The 18,201-nt window shown below is 39.1% G+C and overlaps 1 protein-coding gene across 1 annotated transcript; it reads right to left on the bottom strand.

Annotated features, from left to right (window-relative positions):
* Positions 1-279: 279 nt before the first annotated feature.
* Positions 280-13,709, bottom strand: LOC307253655 (protein-tyrosine kinase 6-like). Its single transcript, XM_080031776.1, has 9 exons — positions 12,823-13,709; positions 12,404-12,478; positions 10,002-10,123; positions 7,907-8,070; positions 6,934-7,099; positions 5,007-5,168; positions 3,389-3,567; positions 2,038-2,191; positions 280-1,800 (listed from the first exon to the last, which is right to left on the bottom strand). Exons 1-9 carry the CDS (start codon positions 13,122-13,124, stop codon positions 1,586-1,588), a joined length of 1,539 nt encoding a protein of 512 aa, XP_079887902.1. The 5' UTR covers positions 13,125-13,709; the 3' UTR covers positions 280-1,585.
* Positions 13,710-18,201: the final 4,492 nt, after the last annotated feature.

The raw sequence follows: 18,201 nt of genomic DNA, 5'->3' as shown, positions 1-18,201 counted from the left end.
GTGAAAAATGCCCATCAGTTTCTTAGATATACAGAACATATTTAAAAGTATTTTTTAGTCCAATGAATGGTCCAACACTTAATTCAGTTAATCGTCACAGAATACTAGAAAAAAATAAAAATAAATCACAGTAGACGAACTGGAACAAGATAATTGTTGACATTTTTGCTTTGGAATTTTGTTAATGTTAGAAACATTTTTAAAAACAAAGCAAAAAAAAAAAAAAAAAACTTACTTTAAAAAGACATTGAAAATATTTACATAGATCAGTTTTTATTTGTGAAGGTTTGGACTTTGATGTGACGTCACGTCCGCTGTGCAATGGATTGTGGGTCAGAATCTTAGAAAAAAAAAAAAAAAAAAAAGAGATTTGCAGACTAAAAATCCCAACCGGATGTAGTAGTAGGGCATCAGGGTATTTTTCAGCATGCATTGGTTGCGTTCCGAATTGCATACTCTTTCTTTTTTCTATTCTACATACTACATCCGACGATAAAAAGAATCTAGTTAGGATGCAGTAGGCATACTATTGGGACATACTTTACTCTCTTATTTCATCATAACATTGCGCCTTGATCTTGCCTTTTGCTTTTATATCCGTCGCATCCCCGTTTGTTTTCATATGGAGGCTTCGTCGATGTGACGTCACTTGACGTGCGCACTGGATTGTGGGTCAGAATTGCCCAAATGGGATGCAGTTTTCAACACTAACAATCTTGGCCGCATGAAGTAGGACATCCGGGTACTTCTAACCATCCTAAATCTGGCCACAAGAATCGGGACATCCTAAATCTTTTTTCTACATACTATATAGTAGAAAGTATGCGATTCGGAACGCAACCATTATCTGACCACATGTATTGCTACATCCTAAATAGTTTTTCTACCATACTTGATAGCTAGCCTGGCACGCCTACCTACTTCCGCTCAATTTTCATTTCCCTTCAGTAGTCAGTCTAGGTCTGCGGTATATTCGCGGGTTTTATCAGACAGATTTTTGACGGTCCAATCAGCGAACAGAGGGAGTGGCTGAGAACAATGATGTTGAGGTTGTGCGCCAGTTTCAGTTGTAGTCAGAAGCCTGCGCATGACATACGTCGTGACCAAACGTTATGCGATTGGTTGGCAGATCCAGAGTGGCACTGGGCAGATCCAATAGTTTTAAACTTCAACAGACATGAGCGATTCCAGACCTTCTGCACAAATGAAATGAAGTACGATGGTCTGGTAGGACCAGGTTACTTAAAGGAATACTTCACCCACACGGAACCGGCGTTCTATCATTATAAAGTCACTATTATAATATAATGAATGAGGTTTTTCTTCCCTCAGTCTTCCCTTGGCCCAGCTGTCCTGTTAATCCTAACCCTACATTTTTACTGGTATGATGTCACACTAGTAAAATGTAGGGTTAGACAGTGAGACCATAAAACACTCTTTCTGCCTTTCCTCAGGCTAGGATGAAGTGATTTCTAAAATAATTGCACATTTATACTACATAGGATCTCAGAGTTCAATACACCTTCATATTCCCACCGGTGAAGTAGGTCTTAGCAGGAAAATATGGAGATTTCTGTCTGTCTCTCTACTGCTCTCCTGTGGCAGCTGGTGAGTAAATGGAGTCCATTTCATATGTGCTGCTTTCCAGTTTAACTTTCAGTGATTTGAAGTCGGGTCTGTCCTCTGGCTCTGCGCTCCAACACTTCAACATGATGCTGTAGAGGAAGTCTGGACATGTAGCCGGAGACGGCATTCTGTAACCGTTGGATACCTGCTGATACACTTCCTGGTTACTGAACGCTAAGGGGAGAGAGGAGGGACAAAAAAGATTAGAATAAGTGAATCTATAAAAGTGATTGTTTTTTTCCATGCGTTTAAAATGTTGATCTTAGGACTTTTTATTTATATAAAAATATTTTTCGTCTTAGTCTCTTCAACGATATTAACAGAGACAGACGGACAGACAGATAGAGAGATAGATAGATAGACAGACAGACACACACACACAGAGATACAGACAGACAGAACCCCACTAACCTGGGTAGGGAACACATCCGTAGGTGATTATCTCGTAGAGCAAAATGCCAAAGGACCAGACGTCAGACTTGTTGGAGAACTTCCCGTGGCTGATGGCCTCCGGAGCGCTCCACTTGTAGGGAATCTTCTTGTCTTCTGTGATGTAGAACGGCTCCTGGAAGATATATAAAGAGAAATTATAGACTTAAAAAAGAAACTACGAATAACTTTAATATTCCTACAATGGTTGATTTCCCCACAGTGGAATTTAATCATTTGTGTCACTGCACTTAAAAGTATTGGCTTAGCTTAAAGGGGCACTGTGTAATATAACATCATCAAGAAAGTTCTAGAATGCAACGCTCCCTGGGTAACCCCACCCCTTTTGAATAATAACAGAAGCTACAGTGGCCTTCAAGGACAAGAACGATTCTAAATTTTAAACAATGCACCTGATGACATTCCAAAAACATGGATTCCTCCATACGACTTGCCCGCTCAATGGACAAAATGTAACATTAATATTTGTAATTCTCTGCTCAGGAGGATAATTAAGATTATTGGCAGAGGTGATTTTACACCAATGAGGACATATTTATGAATGAGGATATTGATTTTAGCTAATAACTTACTTAAAATGTTACACAGTGTCCCTTTAAGAACATATTGATCTTTATGTTTCAAAATCGGTCAGAGTTTGTCTGCCTATCAATATGATAAATATGTGAAATCAAACATTTAGATCTTGCCATGTTTAGCTACATGTCCTGAGAGTTTTCACGACAAATTTGATGTATCAACCTCTAAAGGCCTTTGCACACCGGGCGCGTTTTATTCGTGCGATTAATTTGTTAATTAACGAACGTATACAGAGTCAATACAAGCTTCCACACCAGCGCCGTAGTTTCGCGCTGCAAATTTGCATCTTATTTTTTCAAACTGAGTTTGATTTTTCTGGGACGTCGCTTCTTAAAGTGAGACGCGACAATTCACATTTCAAAACATTCGCTTTTACGTGCCGTTTATTCGCGTCGTGCCCGGTGTGCCAAGGCGTTAAGAGGGATAGTTCAGTATTTGGGGTTGTATGAGGTACTAATGCGTACATGCCTGTATTTTTTTGAAGGTATAATAATTTATTAGGTTAGCATTTATACAGTAAATGTGGCAAGACATTTTTTTTTTCTTCTGGCCCCCTCTACAAAACTACAAGGCTGACTTCTGCTACAGCCAGGTCTCCCCCACACTGCTTATAGTGACTGATTGCCATCTCCATAAGGTAACAGAGTAACTTTTCACAAGAACCCACTCCAACCACACTTTAAAAATACTGAACTATCCCTTTAAATAAACTAGTGGCTTGATTGGACCCTACCTTGATGACCCTGGCCAGTCCGAAGTCGGCCACCTTACAGATGTAATCTTCTCCCACTAAGACGTTCCTGGCTGCCAGGTCTCTGTGGATGCTCTTCTGTTCCTCCAGGTAGGACATCCCGTCAGCTACCTGCGCCGCCATGTCAACCAGAGACGCTACGTCCACACTCTGACCCTCCCCTAGAGCAGACAAGAATAGGTTTAGTTTTCACTCACTCGCTGTATCCCATTACAGAGACCGGGTCCTTGGAAGGACGCGGTCTCGCAGTCTATGAAGGCTATAGCCTATGAAGGCCGAACCAGGGCCGAACGAGCGTTGTTAATCGAGACGGTCTCCGGTTTGCGTAACAAGCCGTAAACTTGCGTGACGACTCCCCGCTCCTGTGCTGCCTAGCAACCCTGATTGCTGCCAACGGAAACAGCCTTGTCAACAGAGGAAAAAAGAAAAAGAAGTTGCCTACCAGACGAAAAGAAAAAAAAGTACAAGAAAAAAAGAAAGGAAGTTAAAAGTTAAGAAGATGGAGCATGAAGATGGAACAACCTTTGCGCGCCGCTATGACGCAATCGGTCTTCAAATGCAGCCTTCGTAGACCGCAACCCCTGTATTGAGATTCACCCACTCACACTCATTAACACACACACACACACACACACACACACACACCCTACCTTGATAATGACTCTGACACTCCCCTAGAACACAGAAATATTTTTGGAGAAAGAGATGCAAATGTGCACATAATAAGTAGATATAGCAAAATTTGCAAATTTCTTCAAACATTTCTTTAAAAACATTTTTTTTTTTTAATTCAATTCTAGATCTAGTAGGACATTCGGATATTTTTCAGCATGCTGCATACCACATGCATTAGGACATCCTAAATCTTTTTTCTACCATACTGAATAGCAGAGGAAGTGTGCTACGTTATGCTACGCTAGTACGTTTTTACTAGCGTAGCATAGTAAAAAACATATGTTGCTAATTAAAGACCAGAACATGAATAAAGGCTGTATCCCAAATATGTTCTGTGAAAATTTGACACTAATGTGCTGTAAATAAAAAATAAAATAAGAATAAAGATTTTAACTCTGGCTTTATCAAACATCTAGATCTTTTGGTTTTTAAAGAGATGCAAAGGTAATAAGTAGATATAGCAAAATTTGCATATTAATTCAAACATTTCCTTAAAAAGTTTTTTTTTTTTTTTTTTTTTTTTTTTTTTAAACCTTTATTTATACAGGTAAATCCCATTGAGACCGAAGACTCTTTTTCAAGGGAGACCTGTTTTCCTTTCCCACGTTACCATTCACACACACATTCATACACCGATAGCAGGCTAACTATCGACATTCACACGAGGCAAGGTGGGTGAAGTGTCTTGCCCAAGGACACAACAACCATGACACAAGTGGCAGGGCGGGGATCGAACTTCCAACCCTTTGATCATCAGCCGACCCGCTCTACCAACTGAGCCACAGTCGCAAGTGTTGTAGGGCATCTGGGTATTTTTCTAGCATGCTGCATCTGACCACATGTATTGGGACATCCTAAATCTTTTTTCTACCATACTAAATAGCAGGAAAGTATGCTACGTTATGCTTATGTTAGTATGTCTTACCTCTGAGGAAGCTGAGCAGGCTGCCTTTGGCCATGAGCTCCGTTATGATGTAATAAGGGGGGGAGGCCGAACACACCGCGAACAGAGAGATGAGGTGACGGTGACGCAGAGACTTTAAGATCTGGACCTCACGTTGAAACTCCCGGTGGTTCAACTCAGAATCTAGAGAGAGAGAGAGAGAGACACAGACAGACAGACCGACAGACAGACAGACAGACAGACAGAGACAAACAGACCGACACACACACACAAAGAGGATTAAAAAGGAATGCATAATGAAACCTTGGGATGTAAAAGAGGAACAGAAGGAAACCACTCTGAAATCTCATGACCATTTATCGCGTATGAACATATCAAGATTTTAGGAGGAAAGCTAATTTTTTTTAACCTAGAAAGTCCCTAAAATGCATGTTACTAAGAGGGGGATTCTAGTCTTGCATGATTTGTTTTGTTGTGTCCACATGAGGAAAGGACAAGCCACAACACTGAAAATATTATTCCAAGGAATACTTGACCCATACGGAACCGGCGTTCTATCATTATAAAATCGCTGTTATGATATAATGAATGAGGTTTTTCTTCCCTCAGTCTTCCCTTGGCCCAGCTGTCCTGTTAATCCTAACCCTACATTTTACCATGTGTGATGTCACGCATAGGAAAATATAGGGTTAGACAGTGAGACCATAAAACACTCTTTCTGCTCTTTCTCAGGCTAGGATGAACCGATTTCAAAAAAAAAAATGAACCAGTGAAATAGGTCTTTAACACTATTCTGAAGGTTATTACAGAAGAATTTTTCAAATTCTGGAACCTGGAACCATTTACCTCCTGCCTAGAGGAAGAGTTACACATAATTACTGTAAAATAAAATGAGTCATCATGTTCAAATCAGATAAGTGAACTACAGGCCCTGGGGCGACTGTGACTCAGGTGGTAGAGCGGGTCAGCCAATGATCAAAGGGTTGGCGGTTGGATCCCCGCCCTGCCACCTTTGTCATGGTTGTTGTGTCCTTGGGCAAGACACTTCACCCACCTTGCCTTGTGTGAATGTCGATAGTTATAGCCTGCTATCGGTGTATGAATGTGTGTGTGAATGGTAACGCGTAAATGGGAACAGGTCTTCCTTGAAAAAGAGTCTCTGGTCTCAATGGGATTTACCTGTATAAATAAAAGGTGAAAATTTGCCCGACATGAACACTCCCTCAACTTGACTCCAGTTGCAGGTGTTTTATGACTGTGTAAACAAAAGCGCATGTTAAAATTCCTAGAGATAATTTTACGATTAGATTACCATACCAAGCCGTGTGTCATAACAGCTATTAACAATGCTGCTAGTGTTTGCTTTTACGATTGACAACATCTGAAGGATTAAAATAGATTCTAATGATAGATATGGACTGGAATATGTCTTGAACCACACCTATAATGTCACTGAGATGTGATGTAACATGTTCACACTATGGAACAATGGGTATTTATATTAGTCCACAACACTGGAAAAGAAGTCAGTTTTCATCTGTGCATTTGATAGTGTTAATTTTGGCAGTACTTATGCAGTACTTTTTGGCAGTACTTATTTCTACATGTCGGAGATAGCTTTTTTTGGGTCGTATGTAAATATGTCCGAGACGTTTTTGTGAACGCGATATCTCAAGAACGCCCTGAGGGATTTTCTTCAAACTTTGCCCAAATGTCCACTCCGACTCAAAGATGAACTGAGTAGATTTGGGAGGTCAAAGGTCAAATTCACATTGTTGAGAGGAGCCTCGGACTTAAGAATTTCATTGCCAATGACTGACTGCTGTAATTGTTAATGTGCATATGACAAATAAAGTTCTTGAATCTTGAATGATAAATTGACGATAAATTGCCTATAAATTGGTGAAAAAAGTTGATAAAATTGGTGAAAAATGTGTGCTTATTTTACCACTTTTGAGGATCTTGATAGCGACATTAATGATGTTTTTCCAGGTTCCTCGGTGGACATCTGCGAAGTACCCGCTGCCCAGCTGCTCTCCCAGGGTGAACTGGTCCTTGGGAAGCTCCCACTCATCCACCGAGAAGGGGTTCAGCTCTGGAGGCTCCGGCTTCTTCTGGGGAGGGGAGACATGCATATATAGAATAATGCACACAGAGGGTCAGACAGACAGACAGACAGACAGACACAGGCACGCAGACATATACAGACACACACAGGTAAGAACACAAGAAACCACAGACAGGCAGACACACATACACAGGCACGCAGCCATATACAGAGACACACACATGAGAGAGAGACACAAAGACAGAGAGACACACACAGACACACACACACACACACACGCAAGTATACATACACAGACAGACAGACGGACAGACAGACAGGCAGAGAGAGACACACACACCTCAGTTTACAATATAATACAGATGAATTTTCATCACTATAGCAATAACTTAACTCGGGGGATTTCGTTTTGTCATAACTGAATTTCGACACTTCTTGGTTTTTTTCACATGAGCAGAAATTAGAGGAACAAACGAATAACGAAACATAACGATTGAACATATCGGAGTGTGATTTTAGTTTCCATATTTACTCTCACTACCCCTCCAAAGCTTCCTCTTACTGCCGGTGTTTTGGTTAGTTTTGTTAAAATTTTTAAATTAAATTGTTGAAAGCGAAGCAAAGAAAACATAGTCGAGCGTGGTAAGTGTGTTTGGCACAGTGTCCTTGCTCTACACACACACAGAAGTAGGATTTTTTTGCATTTTTTACTACCCTGTCATTTTGATAGTGCTTTCATCATTATATTCATCATATAAAAACTAATATAACTGTGCCTGTCTTACCCTCTTGCATGGCACACACGCACACTCCTACCCTCTTGCATGACACACACACACACACACACACCTACCCTCTTGCATGGCTCTCCCAGTGGGTCCATATTGTTGAGGCTGTTGCTGCAGTAATGTTCCACTAAGTCTATCAGAGAGCTGAAGTGACAGTTTGCCTCCACGTAGACATTCCTCTCGTCAGCTCTGAGGATCTTAAAATGCTTCACACCACTGCTGGAGCGAACTGGGGACAGATACACACACAGAGACGCACAGATTCACATAAACAGCAAGTAAGAACACAAACACCATGTCAGAAAGATACACACAATCTCAGAAAACACACACACACACACACTATAAGTCAGATAGATTCACATAAACATCAAGTTAGAACACAAACACCATGTCAGAAAGATACACACACACACTATCTCAGAACACACACACACACACCATGTCAGAAAGATAGACACACACACACACTATCTCAGAACACACACACACACACACACACACACACACACACACACACCATGTCAGAAAGATACACACACAGACGCAATAAGTCAGATAGATTCACATATACACCAAGTCAGAACACACAGATGCACGCACACACACACACACCATGACAGACATAAGCAGAAGTGGCTACAGCTATTAAATACATAAGAAAAACAGCTCTAAGTTTCGTTATTTGTTTAGGATTTCTCTGAGCACATTAACGTACATAGTGGAATTTTATAATTTCCTTTGTAGCACTGACTTCAAGTAGTCTTTTAGCTAAAAAGACATCTTATTAAATGTTTTAAAACCAATCAAAGTGTGTGGCTACAGCTCAAATTTTTCTTAAAGGTGGAGTCAGTGATTCTGGAGAACGCTTGTTATCAAAATCACTTTGTCAAAATCAGTGAATTCGGCTGTCCTGTCCGTACTGCGTTTGCCCTGAAAGACAATCCAGTGTTAATACACAGCCTAGGGTCTGTAAACTGGTATGTTAACAAAGGGGGGCCCAGCTTGGCTATAGCAAAATGCCCGCAATCAATATTTTGTTGTTTTCGTCACCGAATTTTTAAGCTGTTGTTGCAAAAACAGCCAAAATAAGGTAAAAATAAATCTTGAGTTATGAAAAGGTTGCAAACATAAACAGTGACATTTGATTTGGTTACGCTTGTGCCAGTGCTCTACTTTCAAAAGGGCGTCAGTTAAAACCCTTATGCTTTATTTATTTATTTATTTATTCTATCATTTTGCACTTTACTCAGGTATCAGAAAGACACAGGCAGAATCATTGTTTTTTTTCAAGCACTGGTCAATTTTGAGATTTTTGTCTATTTATCTTCCATAACATGTCTTCTTTCATACTAGTATAAATCAAAAGGTCCAACATGTACATTCAGGTGTTTATTTGACTAAACCTTGTCTGTTTGCGTCTGTATATTTCTCCTATACAACCATCTTTAACGGACATTATCTCAACACTAGTTTATTTTTTCAACACTCTGAACTAAAAATCTTATTTTTTAAAGCACTTACATCAACTAAACTTTCCATGATCATTCTCAGCACTATTCTGAAGGTTATTACAGAAGGATTTGTTCATATGTTGTTAATTGTCTGATTTATGAGACATTTTGTTCATAAAAACATGCAGAAAATGCATTTTTTTAGACCTATTTTAACACCATATTCACCTCTGATTCACTGAAGGTTATTAAAGAAGGATTTTCTCATATACTGTATGTTGTTAATTGTCTGATTTATGAGACATTTTGTTCTTTAAAACTTGCCCAAAATGCATTTTTAAGATCAATTTTAACAGGCTAACACCAAGTAGCCATTTCTGCCCCAACCCTCTGGAACTCCCTCCCCCCAAAACATCCGATACTCAGACTCCATAAACTCATTCAAAAGCCAACTCAAAACTCACCTCTTCAAGAAAGCATACGACCCCTGACTCCACCCATACCACACCTGACTCTATTTTGAATTTGTTTTCGTGTTTTTCTTTTTCTTTTCTTTTATGTATATTCTATGCAATGTAAAGCGTCTGAGTGACCTCCAAAAAAGCGCTATATAAAACCTATCAATTATTATTATTATTATTATTATAAGTACACCTCTTATTCACCCTTTCATTTTTGAGACCAATTTAAACCCTCCTCGTCTTGCCTGATAGGACGTATCCCACTTTGTCCTTCTCACTGCGTCGGATGAGGAAGGAGCTCTCCTGGTTTCCTGGTCCCAACAGGTTAGTCTGAGCCTCAAAGCGGTTCATCGTCCCAAAATACCATCTGGACGGACAGACAGACAGACAGACAGACAGGCAGACAGACAGTTAGAGAGACAGGCAGACAGACAGACAGACAGACAGACAGACAGACAGTTAGAGAGAGAGACAGACAGACAGACAATATTAGTAAATATATACAGTATCTCACCAAAGTGAGTACAGCCCTCAAATTTCTTCAAATATTTCATTATATCTTTTCATGGGACAACACTGAAGAAATGACACTTTGATACAATGTAAAGTAGTCAGTGTACAGCTTGTATAACAGTGTAAATGTACTGTCCCCTCAAAATAACTCAACACACAGACATTAATGTCTACAGTGCTGGCAAGAAAAGTGAGTACACCCCTATCGTTTTTTTTTTAAGTTGGAAACATGTTGACAGATTCAAACATCATAAAAACAAGCTAAGGAACTTTATATAACGTATCAGCACCTGTGGACATTGTGGGAATAACCTCACAACATTACACACTTCCCTTTCTGTTGAAGACACACACACACACACACACACACACACACAGAAAAGGAGAAGTGGTGACAGTGTTTGTGCCCCAGTTTGCTTCACTGCTAACAGACAGACAGACATGACGCTGACATTATGAAACCTGTTGTTGACATTTCTCACAGTGGCATTTGAAGCTAAACGCTGGGGAAAGAAATGTCATGCAGAAAAGTCAATATAGTAAAAAAATTAAGTTATGGACCGACATTTTTGATTAGGTATTAAGTCTATTGTAGATGTTTAGATTGGTTACTTTCACCCATTTCATTTTAATTGCTGCCACTCTTCACCACTGTGTAAATGTTTCAATAGTTTTTTTTTCTCTTCACCTGTTGTGTATTTGATGTATTTGCGTTGAATATTGTGTATGTATTGTTGTTTTTCCTTTGAATTTGTTTGAACTCGACGTCATTGTAAATGAAGGTCACCCTTTAATTGGTCTCTCGAGGATAAATAAAAGTTAATTGAAAAATAAATAGCATCTTAATACACTTTTATCGTTAAAGGAATACTTCACCCATACGGACCGGAGTTCTATCATTATAAAATCGCTATTATAATATAATGAATGAGGTTTTTCTTCCCTCAGTCTTCCCTTGGCCCAGCTGTCCTGTTAAATGTAGGGTTAGACATTGAGACCATAAAACACTCTTTCTGCCTTTTCTCAGGCCAGGATGAACCAATTTCTAAAATGTTTGCACATTCATACTACATAGGATCTCAGAGTTCAATACACCTTCATATTTCCACCTGGGAAGTAGGTCTTTAATGCACTTTTATTGTTAAATACATGAAATACTGTATAGACATTTAGACTTGCTTGAACTATGTTATGTTTAGATATGTTTACAATATGCCTTAAAAAAAACGCCAGCTGTTGTTCCTGGGTGAGCGTATACCCATGACAAAGGCATTAAGAAAAACTATATAAAAATAGCATTCTTTGCACTGATGGTCTCGTTTGCTGTTACATTTAATTCATGATCATCAGAGGAAAGATTTGACGGTTTCAGAAATATTTAAAAGTTCCTCGTAGCACCTTTAATACTTGGAAGAAGAAAAAAATGTGACGTATTTCATTGTTGGCTTTCAATTGCAAATTTGACCAAAACTAAAAACTAACCACCAGTTGTAAACAAGTTTGCTTAACATATCAATTGTTTAAAAAACTAGTCTAACAAGAAGTAGCTCTCTCTCTCTCTGATTCCAGTGAATCTCATGTGGCACAGTTACTGTAATAGGAACTGGAATGTCTGAATGAATGTTGAAATCACTGTGCTTGTTTCCTCCATGTGACTGTGGGGACTTCTGTTTACGTTTACGCAGCTAGCGCTTCTGTTAAAAGGTCAAGTAAGTTTACATAAAGTCGCTGTTTGCTTTTATGGAACAGAATTGAGTTTTTCAGCAAATTTGAGCAGAATTTACACTCAAATTGCAACTTATTACGTTTTAGACCGCTACTGGTTGAAGTTGGTTGAGGAAACAAATCAAATAGTGTTGTGCTTATCAAGAATCAGCCCTTTAAAATATATATTTAATAACATTAGAAAATGTACATTTATACACAACACTGTTAGAAGTTACGTGTAGGCTACTTCTGTTTTGTCTGTTTGTCAACAACTCTCCCCATTTCAACTATGTGCTTAAGTCTATCTTATAAAAATAAAACATATCTTTAAAGGGGGGTTGGTCATATGAATATACCTAACAACATGCTTACTTCTCAAAGTTACATACTAAACCTTTAAATAAAGGTAAAAGTGAAGAATACTCACGGTTGTGTCTGCACATCCTCAGCCCTTGTCAGGTAGTTCTTGGGGACGATCCCGGTGTCCAGCACGCAGCCGTTCCTATCGATTGATTGATTAATTAATTACATTTACAAATTATATTTTATATTACAGACATATCGAATAAAAAAACAACATATCAAATAAAAACCAACATATCAAAATGAAACGCACGAAAATACAATAAACAGAAACGCGATTTTCGAATTATTTCTCAAATAAGACATCGAATTATTATATATTCAATTGATGTCTAAAAAAGGAGTAGGAAGATGATGATGACACACACACACACACACACACACACACACACACACACACACACACACACACACACACACACACACACACACACACACACACACACACACACACACACACACACACACACACAACTGATTTACTTATCGATCCTCCTGGCGCTCCACCAGTCCCCGGTCCTATTCGTTACACTGAACAGATCGCCCTCTGCGAACGACAGCTCTTCCTGATGCCGCGCCTCGAAGGCCCATGTAGCCGTATACACACACCCCTCCTGCGGCATGGGGCTGACTGCTCTCCCGCTCTCTGGCTCCGTTGGTGGTGGTGGTCCTTCTACGATGTCCACAACCACCACACTTGCATCTGGACTCGGAGAAGAAGATGTCTTTTTGTCGTTGAAAATCCATAGACAGGGGCAGACTTTACGCAGATACTCGCTACACATGATGAGGTGGACTAAAAGTGGGACTACTCAAACAAACCCCAGTGCTTCAGTCTTCAGTATAGGCTGGATAATCCTGGTCGATGTCCGGGCATAATATCAAGTTTTTAATTATTTTGTAAACATTTGAAAAGTTGCGTGTGGCCAATTCTAGGCTATTTTAGAAAATAAAATAAAAATACTTCAAAGCTATAGGCTACTAAACCAGGCTGGGAGTAACGAGTCACGGCAGGCTTCAGAGGAATGTAGTGGAGTCAAAAGTACAATATATTCGAATTGTAGTCGAGTGAAAGTCCATAAGTTCCCAAAAAATAAAAAACACGCACGCAAATAAAGTATCCTTCAAAAATTCAAAAAATGTAGTCAGTACTGCAGCACATTTAACGTTGTTAGGCTTACTGTCCACCAACGCTGTCTCAATGGCAGGCTTCCTAGAAATGTAGTGGAGTCAAAAGTACAGTCCGTCTTCGAAATGTAACCTGGTGAAGTGAAATCTCATAAGCTCCCCAAAAAAATAAATAAATAAATAAATAGGCAAATAAAGTATCCTTCAAAAATTCAAAAAAGTGTACTCAATAGTCCAGTGAATTTGCGTTGTTACTGTCCACCACCACCGCTGTCTATGAATGCCCATAAACAGAGCGAGAGAGAGCCACCGTCTGTGTGCGCGTTAGCCGGCTCTACCTGTCGGACAGGTGGAGTGGATGGATGGAAGTCGCGCGCTTGGAATCCTCGGAATGCCTTCACAAGAAAAAACTGCTGCTTCGCTTAGGCTACTGTTGGTTTTTTAACTGCTGATAGTGTGACTACTGTTACGATCCAGCCTGGGCCTCAAGCCCTTTGTGGTTTTGTTCTGCCCTTTCCCTTGTCTGATTGCAGGGTTGGAATCAGGTGTGCAGGAGCCAGGCACCAGCATCCACAGCTGCCACCAATCTTCTAATCTACTGCTCTACTTATACCCGGTTCAACCTTCCCAAACCCAGTTGCTTCTAGTAAAATAAACCCTCTTAAACCGGTACTGTCTCTGCGCCTGTGTCCTCCCTGTCCAACTACTGCGCTCAGACTGACTGTAACACTTCCTCATGGCGGCAGATAATACTGTGGAACTCACCCTGCGTTCCACACACACACACACACACACACACACACACACACACACACACACACACACACACACACACACACACACACACACACACACAATGACAATACACTATTATGATTGTAAAGTGAGTCATTTCTGAGATTTTTGACGCGTCTCGTCTGCCATAATAGGCGGGGTCGCGTGTCGTGTGTTCTTGTGTTCCAAATCACATACTCTTTCTTTTTACTACACTACATACTAAATAAAGTACAGAAGAGTTTTAGGGCCACAGACAAGAGAGAAAAAAATCAGATAAGGAAGATGTTTTTTTTCATTATGTCGAGAAATGTCAAGAACAAAGACGAATACTCCAAAATGCTATTGGAGTTAGTGGGGCATTTTTGTATTTTCAGCATACTACAATTGACGTGCATGTATTGGGACATCCTAAATCTTTTTCTGGCATACTAAATAGTAGGGAAGTATGGGGACTGGAACGCAGGGTGATTTTTCTTTTGTTTTTGTGTGTGTGTGTGTGTGTGTGTGTGTGTGTGTGTGTGTGTGTGTGTGTGTGTGTGTGTGTTGCACATAGAGAGCAATGTTATTAGTGGAGCTTAGAGGACGTCTGCTTTCAGTCAAAATAAAGATGTAGCCCATTGTCTGCCTTATGACCATAGTAAAAGATGCATCGGTTGTGTTTTATTAATAGTTTACGTATGAGTCATTGATCTCTGATGTTCCAACCTGTCGATACCATCTCCGGCCTCAGGGGGGCAATATAACGCTTTGGTTCAAGTTTTGGCACACAGAGGTTGCGTTCCGAATCGCATACTTTCTACTATATAGTATGTAGAAAAAAGATTTAGGTTGTCCCGATTCTTGTGGCCAGATTTAGGATGGTTAGAATACCCGGATGGTCTACTTCATGCGGCCAAGAGTGTTGAAAAGTGCATCCTATTTGGGCGATTCTGACCCACAATCCAGTGCGCACGTGAAGTGACGTAACATCGACGAAGCCTATAGGTCCATGTTATGAAAACAAACGGGGATGCGACGGATATAAAATCAAGAGGCAAGATCAAGGCGCAATGTTATGATGAAATAAGAGAGAAAAGTATGTCCCAATAGTATGCCTACTGCATCCTAACTAGATTCTTTTTATCGTCAGATGTAGTATGTAGAATATAAAAAAGAAAGAGTATGCGATTCGGAACGCAACCAGAGTTACTGACTGCACTGACAACTTTCTAGTGAAATAGTGTTGTTGTTTTTTGTTGTCTGATTTATAATACCCCGGTCTTAAAATCAAGCAGGAAATGCATTTTTAAGTACATGGTATTCTTTGTATTTATAAAATGAAAAAAGGCTGTATACAAAATATGTTCTTTAAAGATTTTGGAGACTAATATTATGTTGTAAACTTTTGGAAAAATGTATAAAAATGTAATTAAGATTTTAACTCTTAACGCTTTTTACAACATCTAGATTTGTGTCTGTTAAATAGATGCACATTAACACGTAATTAGTGAGATATTGCCCAAATTTGCATATCTATTCAAACAATTCTTGAAAAAAATTGTAATGGAAAAAAAATATTATTTTATTGTAAGTTATCAAATGTCAAAGTTTCATCATGATATCTATAAGTTAGAAACGTGTTACCCTATGCACGTGCATTGTCTTGACTTTACTGTGCAAGAGGCGTAGAGTATAAATACAGAGAGATGGAGAGGGGAGGATTCAGCCCGGGTCGTTCTCTGCTTGTTATTCCCCTCTCTGACCCATTTCATCTCTGTCTCTCCAACGCTGTCTATTAAAGTGAAAAAAAAGAAAAAAAAATTATCTTAAAGTAAACAAAGAATATACCTTAAGAAATATTCAGTTCTCTGACACACTAAAAGTTACACAGTGCACCTTTAATTTTGACAGTAAACGTAGAGTATAAATACAGAGAGATGGAGAGGGGAGGAGAGAAGAGAGGGATGGAGAGGGGAGGAGAGAGAGATGGAGAGGGGAGGAGAGAAGAGAACTGACTGTTATATTAAAGGAAGTAATGCCACATTAACCATTCACAGCCTCAACATGAACGTCTACCACACTCTGATCTGCTGCTTCTTCCTCTGTGAGTAAATTAACTTTGTTCTCTCTCTCTCTCTCTCTCTCTCTCTCTCTCTCTCTCTCTCTCTCTCTCTCTCTCTCTCTCTCTCTCTCTCTCTCTCTCTCTCTCTTATTGTTATTGTTTCATAGACAACTTTGTACTTAAATAGGCTTTAATCTTGCTTAATACCCTTTAGATTTTTACTGAGAATACTATGAGGGTTTTGTGTTTGTCCCCCTTCACTTAAAATAATTAGAGATGTCTTTGTGAGTAAATTAACTTTGTGTTTCTCTCATTTTATTTAATTTAATTTATTTATTCACGGCTCTGGACCATAGCGTCATGGTATGGAGCACAACATTCAAATAATAACAAAACAAAACAACGGTGCACGGCATGGGCGAAAACAAAAACACTACTTGAACACTACTCTCTCTTATTGTAATCGTTTCACAGACACATTCTGTAAAACTAAAATAGGATTTAACTTTGGTTGTTACACTTGATCGTAATTTTGTTTCAGAAAACATTTTTACTCAAGATATTGTAAAGATTTTAGGTGTGTCCCCCTTTACTGACATTAATAAGATATCTCTTTGTGGCCGTGTATGTATGGATAAATATTTAAATAGTTAATAATTACAGAGCTTGTGAGTATTGTGTTTGGATGGACTTAAACAAAATAACTTATGAATCTACTGTAGCCTTTCTACAATAGGTTTAAAAATTGTAAGTTCCTCAAAATTAAACTGTGTATTTCAGGAAGGAAACTCTGCTCACGTCAATGAGTGATTTATAGTCCAGAATTTGCATTTCATGAACCAATGTTCCAATGTCTTCACAAACCACATCAAGTTCTAGATAATAGGCTGTAACTTTGGTTAATACACTTTTGATCTTAATTTTGGTTCAGAAAACATTTTGACTCAGAATACTGTAAGGGTTTGGGGTTTTGTCCCCCTTCACTTACATTAATACGAGATCTCTTTGTGGCCGTATATGTATGAATATATAATTCAATAATGAATAAATAAAGAGCTTGTGAGTGTTGTATTAGAATGGACTTAAAAAACACTTATGAATAGCTTTTATGTTCTTTGTAAATACTTTGTAAGTTCCTCAAAATTAAACTGTGTACTTCAGGAAGGAAACTCAACTCACGTCAAGATTATTTTTAGCCCAAAATTGCAACAGGCTTCAATAACCACATCAGCTATAGAAGTGTGAAAACTGAGACAAGTTTGTTAAGTAGTAAAGAAAAAGGCAGTTAAAGGTTCACACTGTCCAAAATTATCTATTAGGATTTCTGGTTTTATTTTACTGTCATGTCTGCTGTCATTTTATAAGCTGGAACCAGCTAATGTTTGATATTTTTCTTTTTTGTAGTATTTTCTTTTTGACAGATGGTAACTCATGGAGCAAATGTTTGACATTTTGTTATTTTTGTGAGTAGTTTTTTTTACAGACAGTAATTATTGCTTGTTTTTTCTCTTCTTTTCAGCAGCCCTGCAGGATGGGAACTCTGGTCTCTCTGATGCTCAAATCCTCAGATACCCAGGGACTAAAGGAGAGAGTGTCACAGTTAAATGCTCCTTTAAGACATTTGGAACAAAGATGTTCTTCTGCAAAGATAAATGTGCAGTAAAAGAAGACATTCTCATTAAAACAACTGGTACTACGGCTCAGAATGGAAGATACACAATCCAATATGAATATAGTTACAGTACATGGTTAGGAGAGGTTAGAGTGACCATCTCTCAGCTGACCAAGTCTGACTCAGGAAGGTACAGGTGTGGAATGGGAAGATCTTCATCACAAGCATCATACGTCGAGCTTCGAATCGTTGTTGTAGACGGTGAGTGAGTTTCTACTAAAAGTTGTGAAAATGGGGGGGCTCA

Source organism: Ammodytes marinus, assembly GCF_949987685.1.
Source record: "Ammodytes marinus genome assembly, chromosome: 7".
Classification (NCBI taxonomy): Eukaryota; Metazoa; Chordata; class Actinopteri; order Uranoscopiformes; family Ammodytidae; genus Ammodytes; species Ammodytes marinus.
The sequence above is the reverse complement of the archived record's forward strand: the minus strand, read 5'-3'. Positions and strand labels throughout refer to the sequence as shown.

Coding starts and splice junctions, on each gene's coding strand:
- LOC307253655 (XM_080031776.1), bottom strand. CDS start 13,124: ATGTGTAGCGAGTATCTGCGTAAAGTCTGCCCCTGTCTATGGATTTTC. Junction 5,169..6,933: donor TATCAAGATCCTCAAAAGTG/GTAAAATAAGCA, acceptor CTCTCTCTCTAG/ATTCTGAGTTGAACCACCGG. Junction 2,192..3,388: donor GACTGGCCAGGGTCATCAAG/GTAGGGTCCAAT, acceptor TATATCTTCCAG/GAGCCGTTCTACATCACAGA.